The following is a 24222-nucleotide window of genomic DNA, read 5'->3' on the forward strand; positions in this document are numbered from 1 at the left end:
AAATACGGCTATTTGTGAACATGTCTCTTTAAGGATTTACAAACAATCTTGACTTCAAACTAAATCTAACGAATTTCGTTGACGATATTTGTCAAGTGATGTTAAACTGGATGATCTATTAAAAAGGTATTGCTTAATTCTCAAGGATGTTAACTGGCGTAAGATATCGGCAGATTTGAAGGATGACATCTTAAGGGCACGCAAATACAAAAATAAGGTCATTTGTTGTTCTTTCGTGTTCGCGAATTCAAAGATCGTCAAAATGAGAACATGCCAATACATGCAAATTTTTATCCTGACTCATACATCAGTCGTTCCGGTGTGTTTGCGGGTTCCAGGCCTTGATAACCGCTGGAACACCATGACGATATTTTAGAAATCAGCCACCATGCCAAGACAATCGAATTTTGAGGCATGCCAGCACTTACTGATGCGGTATCATAATATATCCAATAAGGAGGGAAGGCGGTGTCAATTGTTCCGATAGTATTTTATAATATTCATATTATTATCTATAATAATTGAACGTCTATTCAAGGATTGTTATAATGTGGATCAACGGTAATGAATATTTCATGCGTTCTGAATGCGATCATAGCTTATGGCTATCGCGTGCGCACGCAATAGCTATCGCAATGTAAACTGATATTCTAGAAATCAGCCACCATGCCAACACAATCGAATTTTAATGCTTGCCAGCACTTACTGATGCGGTATCATAATATATCCAATAAGGAGGAATGCGGTGTCAATTGTTCCGATAGTTTAAAAAAAAATAATAATCATATTATTATTTATAATAATTGAACGTCTATTCAAGGATTGTTATAATGTGGATTAACGGTAATGAATTGTTCACGCTACAAGACATTGATCTTTTTCTTGTTGAGCTCTGAATGGTAGGATACTCCAACCCCTTCCAAGTAATACCAATTATCATGATGGAAAGAACGATGTCGGCGAACCGACAAACCGACCGACCGTCGGCGCTCATGTCTTTTCAAACAGGAATGTTTCATTGCATTGGATCTTAAATATTAAAAATCGTGAAAAAATACTATTTTCAATTATAGCATACCTATTGTAGAATAAAAAAGACAGATAGATGCAGTGTCTACTTCTTGCGCACGCGATTGCTATGACGTTGGCGCGATAGCTATGGCGCACGTACACGACAGCTATGACGTGCGCCCCCTGATAGCTTATACGTGCGCACGCAAAAGCTATAATGGTTGACCTTTCGACCAGTTCCATTCTCTAATTACTGCGTTCACATGCGATCATAACTTATGGCTATCGCGCGCGCACGTAATAGCTTTCGCTATCGCAATATAAAAGCTATCGCCTGAGCACGTAGTAGTTACTGCGTTCGCACGTCATAGTTATGATAGCGTACGTAAAAGACATCGCTAAGTAAATTATTTCCCATGTCAACTTTATGCCACCGTACACTGCCGCTCATATAGAGCCTGTTTATACATGTTTATCTAGTCTCTAATTTCGATTTAGATTATAACTCTGAGCGTATGTGAAATCAAAACTACGAAGAGTTCTCCTAAATCAAACCTTGTAATGACTGGTACTAAGTTAAAAAAGGCATTTACATAATAAAATAAATGGCAGGTCGTGTGTAGAATGTAAATAATTCTACTTTTAAATATGCAAACAAAGAACATGAGGAAGAATCTCTTACTCGTATAAATCCAAGTTTTAAAGATGATAATCCATAACAGTTCAGAAGATATAATGGTTTCAAATAAAATGATCCAAACAGACAACTACTGAGATATGAGAAACGAAAACAATTATACTTACATGATTTATTATATGAAAATTCATCTTAATCAAATATCCAATCAAGTTTCCAGGACGGGCTAATATCTAAGTGTAAAAATATAAAATACACATTTCAGCTAACACTTAATCAATACATGCTTTAAGATCACAAATGCCCATAAGAGTTATCCTATATTGGTATTTTTGTGTTTGTGTTTATGCCTCAGGTCATGCTTTTATATGTATGTATATGTAGACCACACCATGGCTTTCCGTAAAAAAGTATTTTGTTTAATTATTTTTTAATATTATATAATTGAAGAGCATTAACACATTAACAGACGTATTCTTGTACATATAAGAATGTACCCGATTAGCGGATGCGTGTATTTCCGGATAGTGTATAATTTCAAATATTGTCCATTATATTAACCAGAAAAAACACGTTTTTCAAGGCTATTATATACATTAGCTCGTTCTGTTGGCTTTGTTACGGAGTTAAGAGTAAATAATGTGCGAATACTAGAAACTTGAGAGAGAAACATTCTATAAATCAGGTATGATATTCAATCCCGCATGTTTACACATAGTCATAAGTTAACACTGTGTGTAATAATTTGTGTTGGGTGTTTAATTATTGTTTTAACGCATACACATTGAGAACATCAGAAGGAGCGAATACGGTATCGTACGATTCCCTGATATTGATACTCGCGTGCCCACTGATATGTCTCATTTACATTAAGGCCACTCCAAATTGATTTGTTGGTCGTCGGATTTGCCGCACCTATTTTTTCAAAATGGAATTTTTTTCCCGCTCGCACTCATTTTTGTGTCCTTCTGTTACCATAGCGCATGTGTTTTTTTTATTTGTGAAAAGAGCAATCTTGCAGAAATGATTTCGATGCTGAATATGAATGCCAAATATAGTGTTTCGTAACCTTTTTAATCGATAACTGTAGTCGCTCGAACATTCGATCGAGACGACCAGAAAAATGGCTTCCTGCGTGACTGCTTTAACAAATTACGGTTAAAAGTTGCTGCAGCCAACCCTTATAAATATAAACACATCTGCTTCGTTCTGAGACTTATTTTAAAGTGTTTGTTCACGTTCGAACATGCAACTATCCGCAGATACCGTTGAAGCATGATCAATTTAACAACATCGGGAAATATGACGTAGTTTTTTTATGAATTTTCTTCATTAAATGGGCATATGGACGGTATTTCCCTATACGTAGGCAATTATTTTCCTATAACACAATCTAAAGTGAACAAAAAAATTAACATAAAATCATTAAAGGCTGGTTCTAAAAGAGTCAAAGGGACAAAGTTTTAAAAGTATTAAAATACATGGTTGATGGAACATGTTCTACAGCTAGGTCCGTGTATTTTTAGAAACATCACAACAGTTCTTTATAATGTATACATTTATTTTAGAAAAAATAATACCGTTCTATCCATCGATATGCCCCTTTTAAAATAATGTATCAACAATGGATTATATGCATGACCTTTGTCCGACTGTCTGTCATTATCATTTTGATGATTGCCGCTCTTCAAGTGCTATTGCAACATGGTATACCTTTTCACAGCTTGCAACATGTTATACCTTTTCACAGCTTTCACTATTGAAAACTTCGAACAAATATAAGCAGCAGTAGGTAGACATGTGTCCCTCACTTCAATGATATGGTTATATTTCGTGGTCAAAGGTCATATGCAACTTACTCCTATAAATATGATGTCGATATACATCGACCTCATATCGTGTATCGTCAATTTGCTGTAGCATCGTTCCGAATTTAAATCATATCGGAATCATAACACACAATATGCCAGAAAAATGATACATTTAAGACGAATTTCATAAAATGCAGCAAATACAAATTAGCGCCCCGAGCCGATTGTGACGAAGATAATTCGTACATATTTTCCTACAATAACCGATGCATTCGTCTTTTTAGTAAGTGTTAGAGTGTCGTATGAATCGATAGCGCTGCAGGAATTTAAAATGAACCGTTAAACTTAATTTAGATTCACATCGTACATGCATTATATACATCCTGGCGAATTCGGCTGTACAGCCTTTTTCGATTTCAGAATTAAATATATGGCTAAGTGCGCATTTTTCGACACATGTTCTTGTTAATTTTTATTTTAGTTTATATTGAAATATATGAAATATATGTATATATGTATAATAAGTTTTTTACACATTTTATATTAATTAATAAATATTTGACAAGATCGTATATACCCGCTTTAAAGTTAAAGAGCTGAAACCTAATTTTGGTGCACTTTTATTTGAAAAGTATGTAACTCATAGATATATTATTGCTGTTTTGTACAAAGTTTCTTTTCTTTGTATAAGAATTTATCTGAATGTAAACTATAGCTGTTTAAACCTGTATCTCTTGTTAATGCAATATTTTTCTAGCGAAATTTGATTTTTTTATTCTTCGGTCTTCGCTCGCTCGAAACTTTTCCTGTTTTCAATTTGTTTTTTTTCGCTCGCCTCTTCAACTTTAAAAAAAAATCCGGAGACCAACACATCAATTTGGAGTGGCCTAAGCGTCTCGCGCGATAACGTCACACGCTTGCGCACCGAATATTTTGTTTTACCTACATAACAACGCTTGAAACAAAAATAAAGACACGACAAACATAAGGGGAAACAAGAGCACCGACTTGCGGGTGCAGACCGCTCATCTTTTTTTTGTTAAAAAGGTGAAGGGACCTATCTCAATTTCAATCACAAAGGAGGGAGGTGTGGAGTGGAGGGAGGTGTATAGTGTGGGGGTGTGTTTATTTATTACATTATCTTCCAATGAAAAAAATGGGGGGGGGGGGGTATAGAGTTATGGTGTGGAGGCGATTTATTAGATGATCTTAATGAAAAAAAATTGGAGGGGGGATTCGGGGGGGGGGGGGGGACGTGGGGGATGGTTTGGGTGGATTCTATTGTGGTTTGTCAGGTAAGAGTTGTTTTGTCAAAGTATCAATAAAATCTTATCATAAATAAAGCAGTTATGGCAATTTAAGCAACATTTAATAATTTGACTTTGAGAGTCAGGGTCAGTCAAAGGTAAAGGTAAAATTTAACTTGCCAGGTACAATGCCCTCATGGTAGCATGAAATTATTTGAAGTTTGAAAGAAATAGCCTTGATACTTTAGAAGTAAAGTGGATCTAAACACAAAATTAAACCAAATATTCAAAGTTACTAAGTCAAAAAAGGGCCATAATTCCGTAAAAATGACAACCAGAGTTATGCAACTTGTCCTTTACTGTCCCCTTATGATAGTTTTCGAGTGTTCCAAGTATTAAAGCAATATCTATGATACTTTAGGGGTAAAGTGGACCAAAACACAAAACTTAACCAAATTTTCAATTTTCTAAGTACAAAGGGCCCATAATTCCGTCAAAATGCCAGTCAGAGTTACATAACGTTGCCTGCAACGTCCTCTTATGATAGTTAGTAAGTGATGCAAGTATGAAAGCAATGGCTTTGATACTTTAGGAATAATGTGGACCTAAACACAAAACTTAACCAAATTTTCAATTTTCTAAGTATAAAAAGGGCACATAATTCTGTCAAAATGTCAGTCAGAGTAACATAACTTTGCCTGCACAGTCCCCTTATGATAGTTAGTAAGTGCTGCAAGTATGAAAGCAATATGTCACGTAATTACACATTGTTCGTTGATAACACACAGTAACAACCAAAGTTCATTTCTGATTTCATCGCGATTTATTTATGTCGAATATTTCTTTTAACACAACGCTTGCTAATGTACACGAAATACAATTTTACAGCGCGGCAGCCAACATGGCCGCCACGTCAAGAAGACGTGACAACTCTCCAAGTTCTTTTCAAAACTAACCGCAGATCCTTTTTTTACTTCTAACTAAAACACTGCATTTTATCCCCAGGTTAATTTACAGAAAATCTCACTTCTTTATATTGTAATTCCCATTGGCCACCAAGGTCCGGGCTTATTACGGATTGGTTGACTTATTAGAATGTTCTAGAAGGAACAATCTATTCATGTATTTACTTGCTTGCCAAATGCACTAAAATCTAATCAATTTATATTGGTACTAATCAATTTATATTGGTATAGAGTAATTCCGTTACATTCGTCAGTACCAGAACTTGTGTATCCCAGACAATAGGTGACCCTTTCATCTGTGCTGTTTGATGACCATGTGTGTTACTTTTAATCTCGTATCTATATGCTGACTCTGGACTCATTGTTAAGTATATGACCTTTGATTTTTTTGTCTGATTGACTTTCCAATTTATTGATCCCAATTATCCCACCCTGGGTGTAAACGTATTTGTGTTCTTACTTGGATTTAATCTTAAATCAGGTCTGACTTTCCATTTTATTGATTCCAATTATACCCCACCCTGGGTGTAAACGTATTTGCGTTCTTACTTGAAATAAATCTTAAATCAGGTCTTAGTTTATGCAAATATCTCCCAAAAATGTATTTTTAAATTCTCAAACTTCATCTTAACATTGCATATACATATTATTGAAATATCCCCTTATTAATTTCCATCATAAGAATAAACTCATAAGAATAAACGATATGTTATAAGCTGTTACATGACACAACTTTCGTCTTATTTTATTTTAAAAAAAATATTTTATGATATTAAAAAAAAAAGTATTATTATTATTTTACAAGCGTCTCTGCTGAAATAGATAACATTAGTTATTGTTATACAAGATAAATCTCAATCGGTATGTAGCGGAGCACATCATCTGTTTGTCGTCGGCCTTCAATACGCCATGTGTCGTCCATGTGGTATTGAAGTCGTCGCGAGGCGAATACGATGTTTATTTAATGTCATTGCCGCCGTCCTGAAGATAAGCCGATTGTAGGTTCGTCCGTGGCGATTGGAATGCGTTTGTTGATTCAGCTCTGCTTTCCGATGTTTAACTTTCGTCGTCGATTGTCGTTTCCGTTGTATTCATCGTTGTTGTTGTTTTCGTTGTCATTTGTACGTTTGTTGATGGTCCCAGCGTCTTCATTTCTCTCGGGACATTAAGATCTAATATTGGCCATAATGCTCACGAGGTGTTAACTATAGCAGTGTCATCCTTGATGTCTTAGGCCTCGGAAGTATCATTCCAAATGCGTTATCTACGCACGTCAAACAGTTGAACGGCTGCATCCACTCTATAGTGTTGAACGTAACAATTATTTTCCAGTGTTGCGTCACTTGTTGTTCTTCGAAAACTTCTGGCGTTGGGTCTTCTTTTAGCAATAGAACCAGGTATTCACTTTGAGAGTAAACACCATGATGTCCCATGCGTTTCACGTTGTTTGTTATTTAATTCGTTGTGAAAAACGTTGTTTCGCGATGTCATTCTTCTTTGGTGTGGTCTTCAAATCTCAAATTTCCATCTGTGTTGTGGTGATATAAGTATAAGTTGTTCAAAATCATGGCAAACATTCATAAACATCTCCTTAAGTTATTCTTAAATACCGTCATGACAACTTAATAGAAAGTCTTAGTAAATACAACTTTAATTACACCAATTACTATCGAAACACTCCTTTAAACATTACAGAACAGCTCGATATTTTACGTACGTGCTATCAGTAAATTTGTGACAGGTATGCGGTACTTTATTTACCTAGGGTATTGCACTTTAAACAGACATATCGCGTTTGTATCTTAACATCACTAATCTCCTGTGTATCATTATGTACTTAATGACCTTTTCTATCGACATATGTACCTGGGCGCTCTTAAATACGCGCGTCGCTCTTAACAATTGTGAAATGTTTGATGAAAAAAGGCAGACTTTTTTATATATGCATTCATAATACCAGAACATTTATCGGTATACTTCAAATTTCAAGTCTTGTTCTCCTAATGAACTAATCCCATAAATCTAATACAATAAGTATTCTTCCACCAAGAGTAAATAGTAGGCTTCCATCATTTCGCAAATGATAGGCTCTCATAAACCTATATGGACCTTATAGAGTTTATTCAATAACAGAAATTAAATGCGCATATATCAGTATATTTTAACTGCGCAGTATTCGTGACAGAACACATTAAATTTTTACTCAAAATTACTCAAGACCTTCAATATTACCGATACTCTACATACATTTGCAATAAACACTATTACGTATACACATATTTACATAATATTTTTTTTTTGTGTCTGCCCTATTCATATTCGCAATCAACATTATTTTTCTTCTCACTGTGCTTACCCTCCTTATTTCTTTATTCTATTAATGCATAAAACCATATACAATTAGTCAAGTATACTGATTTTTTGTGTACGTCTCTAAATTCCCATGTATGTGCAGGTTTCTATTTCATATCTTATATAAAATGACGTCAAAATCGGATACTCTCTAATGTTTATTCCTACCTTCTAAGTTCATTTAATATAATATCAAAATATTAAAATACCTTCAAAATCCTTAAGTATGTATACGCGTCTAATATCCGTCTTCTTAAAATGTATTAAATATATGTTACATTCTTCTAATTTTCTCATTTCATCGCACGGTCTATTTTAACGACAATTCACAAAAAACTATCAATTAAAATGAATTTATTTTTATGCATGTCCTAATGTAGTCTTTCTTATAAAGAAACGAAAAAGAACAAACTACTATAAGATTGGTATATAAAAATTAATGATTCATAGCAATAAAGTTGTATCTTTTACATAATGCTAACAAAAGGTACAGTGCTTCACTTTATAGAGTATTGACAGAAAATGTGTCCGTACATAATTATATGTTCTAATAATACAAAAATATAGAAAATTCTTTAAATACCCTCAATTATTTGTGCGCATCTAATTTCAGTATTTCTATAACTCATAAAATTATGTAAATTTCAAATACTTTCTTATGCATTTATTTTATTCTCAATTTACCGATATTTTAGAAAAATTACTGATCAATGAAAAACTGTATTGATTTTGATACTTGCATAATTTCTCCGTACATAAATAAGTATTTCTTTAACACCTTACGACGTAATATTCTTTAAAACAATTCTTAAAAATTTCGTTGACATGACGTCTCTTACATTTTATTTCTTACTCTATAAAATTTGAAATAAACCCCTGTTTGCCATAATTTATGAAAACACTGACCGTTTTCTATGTCGCGTTGGTTTTTTTCCTGTTGGCCTGTGATTCCGTATAGTGCTGTTTGTACTCCGTTTTCCAATGTTTTCAATGTTCGTCCTGAGTCACGGCAACCATAAAATGTACTGTGTCACGTAATTACACATTGTTCGTTGATAACACACAGTAACTACCAAAGTTAATTTCTGATTTCATCGCGATTTATTTATGTCGAATATTTCTTTTAACACAACGCTTGCTAATGTACACGAAATACAATTTTACAGCGCGGCAGCCAACATGGCCGCCACGTCAAGAAGACGTGACAACCTTCCAAGTTCTTTTCAAATCTAACCGCAGATCCTTTTTTTTACTACTAACTTAAACACTGCATTTTATCCCCAGGTTAATTTACATAAAATCTACTTGTAATTTCCATTAGTCACCAAGGTCCGGGCTTATTACGGATTGGTTGACTTATTAGAATGTTCGAGAAGGAACAATCTATTCATGTATTTACTTGCTTGCCAAATGCACTAAAATCAAATCAATTTATATTGGTACTAATCAATTTATATTGGTATAGAGTAATTCCGTTATATTCGTCAGTACCATAACTTGTGTATCCCAGACAATAGGTGACCCTTTCATCTGTGCTGTTTGATGACCATGTGTGTTACTTTTAATCTCGTATCTATATGCTGACTCTGGACTCATTGTTTAGTATATGACCTTTGATTCTTTTGTCTTGTTGACTTTCCAATTTATTGATCCCAATTATCCCACCCTGGGTGTAAACGTATTTGTGTTCTTACTTGGAGTTAATCTTAAATCAGGTCTGACTTTCCATTTTATTGATTCCAATTATACCCCACCCTGGGTGTAAACGTATTTGCGTTTTTTCTTGAAATAAATCTTAAATTAGGTCTTAGTTTATGCAAATATCTCCCAAAAATGTATTATTAAATTCTCAAACTTCATCTTAACATTGCATTTACATATTATTGAAATATCCCCTTATTAATGTCTATCATAAGAATAAACTCATAAGAATAAACGATATGCTATAAGCTGTTACATGACAAATAGCTTTGATACTTAAGGAATAAAATGGACCTAAACACAGAACTTAACCAAAATTTTCAATTATCTAAGTATAAAAAGGGCACATAATTCTATCAAAATGCACGCCAGAGTTCTCTTACTTTGCCTGCCAAGTCCCCTCATGATAGTTAGTAAGTGTACCAAGTTTGAATGCAACAGCATTGATACTTTATGAGAAAAGTGAAGCTAAACGCAAAACTTAACAGGACGCCGACGCCGACGCCCATTCAAAAAATAGATGAGCTAAAAACAGAAATATATTTGCATTTAAAAATCTTACTTACACTAAAATAAACCAAATGTATCCCTATTCCATACACGTTTTGGTCGTCTCCGTTAAACTTCTACATTTATCAGACAATCTAGCATAAGAACTGTGCACACACATCGCGAAAATAGGTGACATGACGAAATACCCCGTCCCGATTAGATGCTAATTTTATCAAATCTTTAAATAGTAACATATATACAGAATTGGAAAACCCGCGAATATTTGTGTTTTTGGACTTCGATACTGATGACGAAGAGACCAAACAACATCTTTTATGTTTACTATTTGGATATAAACTTGATAACATCCGTAACAAATGTGTTACATATTATAGACATACGTGATATATTATAGACATATAACTTCATTAAATGAACTTTCTGCTTGAACAATGTTAAGATCGTATTTATTGTTGCGCCTCAATCATATATTGAATTCATAAAGCTCCATTTAAATTAAGGTCATACAATGCCTCCTGCCATTTTATTGACGGTCTCACTCCTTGTTATGCATCAGTCATTGGTTGAAGCTATAAGATAGACATGCGGTTTAAACATACTTTCGTATAATGTTTTTTACTATTATTTTGCAGTTCATCCTCAACTTCTGTCAACTGTCACGTTCGGTCATTTTAAGGCAAATAATAAGCTTAACTATTCGACACTGTGATGTATACAAATACCTTAATAAAAGTTATTTAAGATATTATTTCAAATTAAAAATAGTTTTTGCTTCTTGAAATTCATTTCTTTTTGCTTCTTCGAACTGGTATTTGTTTCAGAGGAACTTTTTTGTCAACGTCGAATACTATCTATAACGTTAGCCGTAAAATGTCAGTTTACGTTCTGAAAAAGGAGAAAAAATGTATTTAACACAAAATGTATGTAAAATGCGGTAAAGAAATGAGAAATAATTAGAACTGTACACACGAGTGCATTCTGGAACATCAACCAAATAAGTAAACAAATGTCAAAATTGTAAATATTGTATTTTATCAAATCACACACTTCCATACAAAACACTCAAACCATAGTACCAGTCAGAAAAATCTATCAAGACAATAAACATGCATATACATTCCATTCAAGCTAGACTGACATGAATGTTTTCGTTTCTTGCCATGTGCATAACAAATGAAAGCATGTTATTGCATGTAATCATACTCCAAAATACTGCATTGGAACAGCGGACTTGTTTATTACATGCTAGACGTTACAGACACAGAAGAATGCTTTGAAAAACAAATCATGTTCATTAAAATTACAATCACTCAGGGGAAAAAACTTGGACATGAAATGGACAATGCAATCTGAATATTAAGATTGAACTTCCAAAACGAGGGACCTTAAACTTATATCCGTAGATATGTTTCCTGCAGGTTCATCAAGTTGACAAATAATTAAAAAGCCTGCCATGTTTGACCAACATTTGATTCCAACAAAACAAATAAATGGCGTAATATACCTTTAAATTACTTCCGGTATTCACTTACTTTGCCGTGGGCACTATTTCCAGTTTACAGAAGAATTTACATTTGCAGGTAAACTTCATATATTTTGAGCCAAATGATGTCTTTGTTTCACCAATAAAGTGAAAAAAGCTGCAAAACAGTTTTGTGCAGCAGTTAGTCATTTAACGGGAGCTGTTCAAAGCCTATATCTCCGCTTTGAAAGTACATTGTATAATGTCTATTTTTTGTTAGTGACATGATATTTGACCACAAAAACATATTTGAAAAGGAGTAGCTGACGTAGTTATATGTTATATATAAATTTATATAATAGTGATCATACAAAAAATTAGATTTTCAAATTATTACCAATTTATTAAGTTGCATTTATTAAAGTGTAAGAGCAATGTATGCTTGGAAGCTAAAATCACACAATGATACAGTTCAATACCTTAATCCAAGCTACAGTTATTGATGATAATTTTATTTATCTCTTTTCATATTGACTTTGACCCAACTAGTCCCAAATGAATGCCACTCCAGATCTGCATGTCTAAGTCCAACAAATACAATTAAAGCACAAACCCTCACTCAAAACTAAAGCTATGAGACAGAAACACGTGTTTCAATTTTAAGAAGCAGAACATTTACCATCCACACACAATAACATCACAATATCTCAATCATAATTGAAAACAAAAACTGTCGATTTAACAATTGATTGTGACTGTTAAGTATCAGTCTTGAGTGTTACACTTCAACTGGTCATCAGGTCACTAAAAAGAACTAATCGCTGCAAACGGTAAGTAGGACATCGAAAAAAGTACTGCTCAAAATTGTCAACTTCGTTTCCGCAAGTACATAAAGGAGTGTTTGCTAAATGATTATTAAATAGGTCTAAGTTTAAGTTGCTGCAGTTATTTCTTAAACGGGCATGTTAAATTGATGAGTTTCTATCTCTGGTATAAAAGTACAGGGGATTATCGTCGCTTAAATTAAATATTTGTTTAAGCGAATATTTAAACTTTGAAATGGTGTTAATGTTTCGGATATCAATGTGTGAGAAATTCCAAAGATTAATATCAGATGGTAAAAACGAGCGTGAATAAAGTAAAGTTCTTCTTGATGAAATAATATAGTTTTCCGCGTGTCTTAGATTTCGTGATGACTGTTAAAGAACTGTTTGTGGAGTTTTAGATAACTTCTTCGTTTGTCAATACTTAGCCATTTGACTTCAGAGTAAAGATTTCTAAGATAGACGGAATTAGTTAGGCCTGAGACAATACATGCGGCTTCATTTTGGACTTTCTCAAATGATTCCTTGTCGTACAAAGTACATCCACCCCATACAATAAACGCGTATTATAATAATGGTCGCATGTGTGTGAAGTATATTTGATTGAGACATTTTCTTGAGGGTTTGTACTTAACTTTACGCATATCTCATTTTCGACAGAATACTATTTATGTAATTGTTCCATTTGCCATCACTGCTTAAAATCAGTCCAAGATGTTTATGAGTATCAACAAATGCTACGGGCACATTACCTAACATAAATTGATGAAAGGGAATATTGTTGTGTGTTGTAAATACAATTGATTAAGTTTTCTGGGGATTAAAGTCGACAAGCAATTGCTTGGCCCACATGTTAATCAGGAAGGGGACATAGTTCAAATACCCTAGACATAATCTAATGTGATTGTGTTACATGATAATGAAGTGTCATCAGCAAACAGACGTGTAATACGAAGAAGATGTTCAACAATATCATTAACATATATCAAGAATAACAAAAAGCAACGGTCCCAATAATGAGCACTATGGGACACCGGTATTTACTTCTAAAGATTGAGACTTTTCTGAACCAACAAAATACTTTTTGTGACCGGCAAGACAAGTAACTTTCAATCCATTGTAGCATATTACCACTAACGACATATTGTTTTAAGCTGAATAAAAGACCTTGATGCCAAACTCGGTCAAAGGCCTCTGATGTAACACAACATATCATACAATTGCGTTTCTTGTCGTCAATGAAACTAGCTATTTGATCAAATATATCAATAAGTTTATAAACTGTTGAATGCCCTCTTAGGAATCCTGATGTTTGCAATATATTAAGTTATTTGATGTAAAATGATTATATAAGAGTGTATATACTACACGTTCCTTGAGTGTGCCTAAACAGCTTAAAAGAAAGATTTGGCGATAGTTGAAAGGTATGTTTGGGTCCCCCTTTTTATGCCCCTAGATCGACTGATAAGGGGTTTTATTGTTTTTAGCCTGTCTGTCTATTATTGTATGTGAGTGTCTGTCCCAAACTTTAACCTTGCTCATAAAATGAGCAATCTTGGGTCTATGTTCTTTAAACTTCACATGTGCATGCATCATTGACATCTACAATCAAACATGGTTTGAGGTCACTAGGTCAAAGGTCAAGAACACTGTGATCTTAACATTCAAAATATAACCGTGTTTCTAAAATAGCTGCCGTTTTATAATTTGGGCTTTAATTAACGTGCTACATGCATAAACCATATATTATCCCAGCGAAATTGGCGTTTACATCGTTAACAAAAATCGATAAGTATGAGATGTGAAAAAAACACGTCTTGTCACCATGAAGGCTAGTGTTGATGAAAAAGAAAGACATAAGAATGACATATGTCCTAATTTTCCTCATTCATGGTGCGTATGTTTGTCGTTCCGGCGCGCCTGCGTGTATTCAGCCTTCTTAAACGCTAGCTCATATGACGATATGACAGAAATCAGCCACCATGAAAATATAACTTATTTTATTTCATATGTGCATTTGCTGATTACAGTAACATAATGTATCAAATAAGCAGTATTTTATCATAATTGAACGTTCGTTTAAAAAATACTAATCAACGGTAGTATCTATTTTACCCGTTTAACTTTATGTTGAAGGCCCATTTGACATTGAACCTTAAAGCCACACAACTTATTTGGCATAGTAAATTTAAGTATAAATAAGAAATATATTTGATCTATGCCAATTAGAATATATCTGGTGGTTACAAGGTAGAAATCCGTCTTTTTGCGCTATAAAACTTAAAAATAATCGCGTTTGTCGAAATTAACTTGTTGAGCTTAGAATCGATAGGCTGCTTATTTACTACCCTAGTCATAACCTTTTGAATGATCGTAGGAAAGATGTCGTGCGGAAACGAATTTATTGCCCGCGAAGCGTCCTACCGACTAATCGATTGACCGACTGTTCATATTGCAATGTTTTATTGAATTGGCTAATTAAAATAAACAACCGTTTAATTGTTATCGACAATTGCAACACGGTGATCTGAACCAGATTGTTTGTACATGTTTATTTACTCGCTACTTTCGATTAAGGTTATTACAGTATTTTTATGCGAAATAAACTTACAGCAACAATGTTTCAATATTAAGAATTGTAATCCCTTGTAATTAGTTTTTAAAAAGCATCGAAATTTGAAAACTAAAGACAAACATTGTATAGAATGCATATATTTCTGATATGGGCTGAACATGTCTACTAACAGAACATGAGAAAGAACCTTTTATGAAGCATTCTAATTTTAAAGATTATAATCCATACAAAGCTATATAGTGAATGGGTTTATATAATCTAACCAGACAACTACCAGTGTGAGCAAATAAATCACTTATACTTACATGATTTTTTAATCGTATTTATCCAATATCACGCTACTTTTTGAAGGACCATGTTATGTTTACATGTACCAATTTAAAATTAAAAGTAGGCTCTTTATCAATGAATACTTAATCAAAGCGACAACGCGTTGAAAGGCTGTTGGCAAGATACAGTGAAGTTTCTGCTGAAGTATATGTTAAAGGAACAGTTGACCGAATAAAACCTAAATGGGTATCAAACATTTTTTTTTTAAGAATAACTACAAAATCATTAATTTTACAGGAAGTGATGAAATATTTCATAACAGCCTAATTCAATCGGAAAATTAGAAACACGTATCAAGCGAGCTTTATATTTTGCGAGGAACTAAATGTCAGGATGTAAATGTAATTTCTGATTTGCCTTACTTTTATTAATGCTTTTGTTTTAATTTGAAAAAAACTAATTCTACATAAATATGTCATCTGTTTGTTTATTTAAAATATGAAGTTACTATTCCTCATAACTATTACAGGCTCCTTTGAGATATGTGTACTCGAAGGTAGTGAACGTTATCATAACATCATTATTATTTACGAGACTAAACGACTTTTTCATTCGGAAGCTACAGTCAAAGTTATATATTTGTTTTGCTTGTTTTGCTGGTAACTTCTCATTACACTGTTTCGATTGCTTCACTTCCATTAAAACAGAAAGGAACATTCGTTGTTGCTGTTCTTCTTGTTGTGTTGTTTTTGTTGTTGTTATATTTACAGACCACGGTCCTTACGCACCATATTACATGTACGCTTTATTTTGGAACACACATTCTGAAGGCGTTCACAATTATTATTTTTTTCAAATAATTTTAAATAATATGCAACATAATTTGCATATTAATATTTAAATACTTAAATTTGACCCAGTCTATTACCGCAACAAATAGCAAGGCAAAACTTTGCCGTCACAGATTTTAACGATATTACAGTCCTAAAAAACTCACCAGTCTTCTGAAAGAAACAGACGAGTATTTATTCTTTTAATTCTTTTAAAGTAACAAATCCCACTAATATATACATTGAAAAAAAGAATGTTTTCGCAACATCAAATATTTACATTGTTAAAAACACATAAATAAGTAACCAAGAAGTTTGCTACATTTGTTAGGAACAAATTTATTGGAAATATGACATCTATGAAACTGAGTTGCTGAGTTATGATAATTTAATCAAAATCTCGATCCTATTCACATGTTGAAGGGAATTATTAACAGCTTTGCGCCTTTTTTACAATTCTTTTTAAATATGATTTCTTACAAATATATAACGTATTTTTTATAGTCTTAACTATATTTAATAGATTATCTTTCGATTTAAATCAGTGTATACAACAGTTATGAAACTTTTTGCTCCATCTTTTCAATAAATAAACTGCGGACAAATATGTAGGGGACTACAAATGAACACAGAAGTTTACATAAACGTTCAGACGATCAGACAAAAGGTAACATCGGCGTATGCTTGCCAACATCCGGGCATTTTTTGGACCGCAAAAATACCAAGTGACTTCGAAACGTGTTTCTGATGCTCAACCTCAATAGTCTATTGGCATACTTCCAACAGCATTAAAACTAAAAATGTCGATAATCTATATCCGATAGATAGTCTTGCTTTTGTGATTACAAATGTGAAAACATTTTTATGTTTACCATGACATGCTTTTCTTTAACATATTATTGTGTTAATTGTTGTAACATTATAACTCAATAACGAAAACTCAACAAAAGCCAGATCTATTTTATTATCTTTATGACTGAATCCTAGTAGCGGATGGGGATATTTCCGACTAGCGTATTATTCCGAATTGTGTTCTATATCTTAACAACAACAAGGTTTTTGGTTGTAAGAGTTAATTCATCGTAAATATTCTTCCCATTAAAGGAAAACATTCCATAAGTAATGTATAAATGTCAAATCATGCTCGTTTTGCAAGACGTTGACGATAAGATATATATTGTTTGCTAGGAGTTCAAGTGTTCATTTTACCCCTTTACAATTTGACCAAAAAGAAAAAAATAAGTTATTTGAAGTGTGTCTTGGACACCGATGGCGAATATGACTATATAAAGGATAATGAGGGGAATGAGAACGACCTGCTCTAGTTTGTGTTGTCTTATCTTCCGGACATGTGGTGACAAATAAAACAATATGCAATATACTGAAAACCATTTTTATAAAGGCAATATAGAGCTATCACCTGTAAAACTTTAAAAGTGGGTTTGAATACTTACGCTTTATCAAAATGTCGGTATATTTAATTAGTTAATTATTTTAAGAATGAACGGAAAGTTGAAGATGACAAACTATTTTAATGGTATTGATCTTTAAGAGAGCTGCGTCCATGCTGTTATGTCAAAGTTCAAAGGTTGCTATAAGGTATTTATACCGACAACATTCATAAAAACACGAGTTATGATTAGGGATTAATAACTTTGTTCCAGACAAGGTCAAAATACAGTCTGTATTGCACACTACTTACCGTTCTACTAAAGCCCGAAGTAATTGCAAATTGGCCGATGGAACCAGACAAGAATTGGAATTTATTAGCTACATATGCTGTTTCTGATTATTTGATTGTAAAGTTTAATCAAACGGTAGATACGGCATTTTATTTATAGTCAACATTCTCAGCGGCACCTCAAGTCCTAGCAGAGTGAGATGCACCGGGCGGAGAAAGACAATTTGAATAAGTGACCTGGTTTGTATTAATGGCTTTAAAACGACCATAACTGAGATGCAAAAAGAACTGAACGAATGTATTGAAATTTGCATCTCAAATGCTGTACTTGGAACAATTCGTCGTCTGGTTTGTATGAAAAAGTAACCTCACATAGATTGTTTTTTTTAATAAGAATTTTGAAAATGAAAAGAGAAAATTACAAATCTATCAAATTTCGCTTTAAGTCAGCGTTGTTGTAAAGTATTTTAATAGTTTATAAAACTCTCCAAAAATATACGTTTCATTTTAACCATGCTAGCAGTCTCCGCTGCTGCAGAAGTTAAGCTTCGGAAGCAGAGCAGGGTTTTCCTAAGACTGCTTGACACGCCCTTTCAAAACAATTTACTTTAGAAAAAAACCATTATGGATAACAACGCACTTTACACAGAAGATAGATAGTTAATGGGGTTGGGTGGGTTGGTAGTGTGTGTGTGTGTGGGGGGGGGGGGGGCGTCTCATATGCAATATTTGGTCCAATCTCGCGTCCGATTTTAATTAAGATAATACCAGCAACACTTCATAACCAAATTTACACAAATTCAGTCATTTAATCTGGAAGGCTGGAAGAAGGAGCTACACAAAAAGCATGTTAATGACATGTACTTATTTAATGTAATCATCTTTGCAATAAGTTACATTGTTGGTAAATATGCATATATTACGCGTCTAAACCTGTCTTAATAATATTGAAGACATTTGTAGGAAAAATGACCCGATGAAATTACGTAATTGTTTTGATCTTGGAAACGTATTTACATTTATCTTGGAAACAAAAGTTTAATAGGCTTTATTTGGATTTAAAATGGCAATAAGGATAGAATACTTGATTGAAGCACTCATTCATTTATCGTTCAATTGTTTAACTTAGAATACAAGTGACCATTTATGTTCATTGGTTTTGTGACCCGATTGTCTACATGGCAACAACATCTACTGTTTACTATTTAAAATATAAACTTGCGACCATTCATAACAAATGTGTTGTATTTTATATAGGTTAACGCACATTAAATGAATTTTCTGATTGAACAATAATTATAAAGATCGTGATTATTTTTTTTGCAACATCGCGTTTCATATATTGCATTAATAAAGCACCATTTAGCTGTGGTCAAGCAATGCCTCCTATCGCTGTGTTTAGGGTCTGATTCTTTGTTATTTGCATTTACTTATTTGAAAGTAGATCTTTGGTTGAAGCTATTAGAGAGACAATCATACGGCTCCAACATTCGTTGGTGTTATGTTTTTACTAGTATTTTGCCGTTCATCTTTATCTTCTGCAAACTGTCTCGTTCGATCGTTTTCAGGCAAACACAAGATGTGTCACTATGTCCCCGCATTTATTTGACCTTTGACCTTGAAGGATGACCTTGACCTTCCATCACTCAAAATGTGCATTCCATGAGATACACATACATGCAAAATATCAAATTTGCTATCTTCAATATTGCAAACGTTATGGCCAATGTTAAAGTTTGACGCAAACAAAGCAACAAGCACACCAACAAACACACAGACAGTGCAAAAACAATATGTCCCCCAGTATAGAATGGGGGACATACAAATAGTAATACTATTAAAATGTGTAATCAATACAACTACCTTAATAACAGTTATTAAGGACGTTATTTTAAATTCATTTTCGCACATTCATACTGTGCGCGTTTTTGCTCAACGTCAAATACCTTTACGTTTAGCCGTAAATATAGACGTTCTGTCACCCAAATGCGCATAACTTGTGCGTTTCTTGTCCGATATTAAATAATATTGAACCTATTAACTCAATTTATAATACGATATTTAAATGGATGAAGATCTGCTTTTTGTTATTAAGGCAGGGGTTTTCACGTCGCTGCCAATAGATAACAAAAAGAAAATGGCATACAATAGCATTTGCTCAAATGCCTATTTTTAGGACTGTCAGGCCTCACAATGAAACAAATTACACCGTGACCAAAGCAGGGTGAAACTAATCAGGACTAAAATACATATAATATGGGACATAATGTGTTTTAAAGGGAGTGGGGGAAAGGAAAACACAACGTCTTTAACATTGAAATTATGGTATATGCAGTAAAGAAATGAGAACTAATTAACACTGAAAACAAACGTGCATGCTAAAACATCAACCAAATAATTAAACACAAATCAAACTTGTAAATATTGTATCGGTCATCAAATCATACATTTTAATTAAAAGCACTCAAACGATAAAACAACCATCGAGGCAATCAACATGACGAAGATTCCATTCTAGCTAGAATGAATTGAATACATGCGTGTGTTGCCACGTGCATAACAAATGAAAGCATCAATAATTGCATTTCGTGGCGCTCAAGTCGTTAAATATAGCAATATTTTATTGACTTTGCTGATAAGATAAACAATTGCCAAAACATATTAACGATAATAATAGCACGGCTGATTTGAACGAGCGTATTTACGCATGTTTATTTAGACGCTAATTTCGATTCAGGTTATTACAGTAATTGCATGTGATATAAACTTACTACCTAGAGTGCTCGCACATTGAACATTGCAATCACTCGCAAATCGTTAAAAAAGCTATGCAAATAAGTCAAAGCCTAAATATTCGTACAAATAGAACACGAGGAGAACCGCTTACTGGTTACCAACTTTTAGAAATTATGCTCCAAAGAAGTAAAAATAGTGTAAGGATTTATATGATCAAACCAGACAACTTCTCACATATGAGAAAATATAGTAATAAATAATTATACTTACATGATTTGTTTATATACTTATCTAATATCCAGCTATTTTGTCAATGACGTACTTATATCGGCTAGTAATAGTTTCTTATCAAAAGTAAGCTAACGCTTTATAAATAAATACTTAAAAACTACATATGCGGATACCCTATAGTTGTAGTTTTGCTTTTTCATCCGTGCATATGTAGTGGACAAACGGATTTGTTTTAATATTTGCTTATTGTTGCAAATTTATATAACCGAATGCCAATTAACCCTAACAAAACAACAAATGCATTTAATACTTTTAGGACTTACCCCTGGTTTCGGCGGCAGGTATTTCCGAAACTTGTATTATTTCGATAATTGTCTAATTTCTTTTCCGAATCAACAATCTTATCCAAGCAATTATATGCGTACAAGCATTCTTTTTGTTTCTGTTTCCGGTTTTTAAAACGTGAGAGGAAGTAGTCCATAAAACAGATTTGTCTAATCACGCACGTTAACGCATCGTCATAAATTGACGTTTTGCGTAATATTTTTTATTGCGAGTTTAATAATTTATTAAACCCTATGCAATATGACCAATACGAGCAAGTACGGTATGTACAATGACTTGGATACTGATTACGTAGAAGACCATACCTTCGATAATGAGGGGTATCTGAACGATCCAATATAGTGTTTAAATGTTCGAACTTCCGGTTATGCTGGGAAAATAAAACAATACATTATTTAATCATCATCAATCCCTTAACCGGGTTTGCCGTTGGGCGGGGGAATGAGGGACTGCGATACAGAAATCCTCCTCCAGTCAGCTCATTTGTGTGCTACTGATAGTAAATTATCAATGGGAAGGCATTTCCACTCTTTTACATTGTCAATCCAGCTTTTCTTCTGACGGCCTCGACGTCGACCGCCCTCTAGCGTGCCATGAAAAACATTATTGCACAGAGAGTTGTGCCTGGTGACATGTACAAACCAAGCCAGCTTTCTTCGTTTGACGGTCGCAAGTAGGGGCTCTTGTTGACCGTTGACCAACAACTGTTGCAGTCATATTCCGAACATACTCATTGGTCTTGAGCTCCATGTAGAGGATGCGGAGCAGTTTTCGGGACATTGTTTATCAAATGCCTGTATATTGCGTTTTGTGTCCGCGTGAAGCGTCAAGGTTTCGCAGCCGTAGAGTAGGATGGATACTTTGAGGGACTTGTAGAGCCTGTACTTGCTGGGGAAGCTGATTGAACTGCTTGTCCACAACCCGCTCAGTCAGGCTATCGCTGCGGTCGCCATGGCGATTCTTATTCGGACCCCAGCGGTACTGACACTAAGATAGGGTTGCGCCCAAGTACTTGAAGCTGGTTGCTTCTTCTAGCTTGTCGGCGTTCATGGTGATGTCTGCACTGGTGTTGATCGTGCTGTGCACCATGATAATCGACCTCTCCGTGCACTGTTCACGAGTTCACTGCTTGAGCCACCCAGTATGTAAATGTCATCAGCGGATCTCAAGTTGGAGTTGGGTCTTCCACCGAAATAATAAGATGTGCGGTGGTCATAGAGATCCCCCTTCGTTTTCTTCGCAAGGAAAAGGATGAACAGGACGGGAGAGAGCATACATCCCTGACGGACGCACGTTGATGTCCTGAAGAAGTCACCCTGCTGTCCGTTTAGAAGTACTGCGCTGCTGGCGTTTCCGTAGAGTTCTTGAATGACTTGCACCAGCCCTTCGTCATTCTTGAATCCACTCATAACATGACATAGGCCATCATGATAGATATAAATATTTACGAAATGTCAGTAGATTTAATTGGTTGATTGTTTCAGAATGAACGGAAGGTTGAAGATAACAGCATATGTGCATGGTATTGATCTTGAGAGAGCTGCGTCCATGCTGTTCAGTAGAAGTATGTGGTATACCATAAGATTGACATCAACAACGTTCACAGAACCTCCACGCCGCGGGGATTCATAAATGTGTTCAAGACCATGTCTTTCTTGCTCATTACTAACCTTTCTTCTAGTGCCTGAATGCATTGCAAACGATCAATCGAACCAAACATGAAATCGGAAAGGATAAGCTATTACGGCTATTTCTGATTCTGTTTTATTGTAAACGGTAAGTACAACATTTCTCTTCAGGTCAACATTCCCAGCGGCACCAGCAGTCCCAGCTAGCGGATTAAGAATCGTCGAGCGGAAAAAGACGGCTAAATACGTCTGTTAAAATACCAATTACTTAAGTGAAACGGTATTTTTCAATGCTTTAAAACGGCAAAAACTTTAAAGATACATAACGAACTGACCGCATGTATGAACATCATATACAAAGTATTTGGTACAATGACTCGTCCTATTTGTATTTAGAAATAACTTCAAACAGCGACATTTATAAGAATTGTGAAAATGAAAATAAAGTACAAATGTAACACAATTAGCAATGAGTCAGCGTTATTTTAAAGTATTTCAAAAGCTTTTTAAACTCTCTAAAATATACTTTCATTTTACCTTTCTAGCAGTCTCCGCGGCTGCAGAAACCCTGCTTCGGGACAAGAACTTTAGAAAAAATGTTTTGTTTTCACGTGTGACACGGAACTTTACAGAGAAGATACATAGTAAATGGGGCGTTGGAATGCCATGGAAATTTGCGTCTCATATGCAAAAATTGATCCAACCACTCTTCCGATTTTCATATAGACTAACAATGGGTAGTAAACACTTCAAAACCAAGTAAAAACAAAATCAGATATTTAATCTGGAAGGCTGGCAGAAGAAGCAACACAAATTCAACTATTTTAATGACATGTATGCATTTAATACAATAATATATGTTACTTTTTTGTTAAATATACATATATTACGAGTCAAAACATGCCTTAATAAGATTGATGTCGTTTTTGTTGTAAAACCCGATTAAAGTATCCAATCGTTTTGATCTAGGGGAAAGTATTTACATTTTTCTTGATAACCAAAACTTGCTTTATGTTTTATTTTTTATGTTAAAGTGGCAGTTAGGATAGCACACATGATGTTAGGACTCATTCATTCATCGTTCAATTGAGTAAATCAGAATAAAATCAACCATTTTAGTGTGATTGATGCTGTGACCTAAACGATCGTTTACATAAAAAGAATGGAGCATTTCTTTTCTACATTGTTCTTACGGAATAATACGACACACAAGGTGTCCAATCTTTGCTTGGCAACATATATTATATCTACTTTTTAAATATAAAATGGAGACCATCCATAACAAATGTGTTGATTATTATATACGTATACATATATTAAATGAACTTTGTGATTGAACAATATAAATATAATTTTTTTCACACACCATTGCGCTTCATGTATTGCATTAATAAAGCAACATT

At 34.1% G+C, this 24222-nt stretch overlaps 2 protein-coding genes and 1 long non-coding RNA gene across 3 annotated transcripts in view; all 3 read right to left on the minus strand.

Annotated features, from left to right (window-relative positions):
* LOC127876899 (uncharacterized) overlaps positions 1-1884 on the minus strand; it is a 31269-nt gene extending 29385 nt beyond the window's left edge. Inside the window, exon 1 of the mRNA XM_052422406.1 lies at positions 1816-1884. Coding sequence (XP_052278366.1) covers positions 1816-1839 — 24 coding nt within the window. The 5' untranslated portion in view covers positions 1840-1884. The remainder of the gene's footprint in view (positions 1-1815) is intronic.
* The window catches only part of LOC127876901 (uncharacterized), a 95970-nt gene that overhangs the window by 43634 nt on the left and 28114 nt on the right, over positions 1-24222 (minus strand). The gene's annotated exons all lie outside the window — the stretch shown is intronic.
* LOC127876895 (uncharacterized) overlaps positions 1-24222 on the minus strand; it is a 122668-nt gene that overhangs the window by 41960 nt on the left and 56486 nt on the right. The gene's annotated exons all lie outside the window — the stretch shown is intronic.

Source organism: Dreissena polymorpha, chromosome 4 (assembly GCF_020536995.1).
Source record: "Dreissena polymorpha isolate Duluth1 chromosome 4, UMN_Dpol_1.0, whole genome shotgun sequence".
NCBI classification, from domain to species: Eukaryota; Metazoa; Mollusca; class Bivalvia; order Myida; family Dreissenidae; genus Dreissena; species Dreissena polymorpha.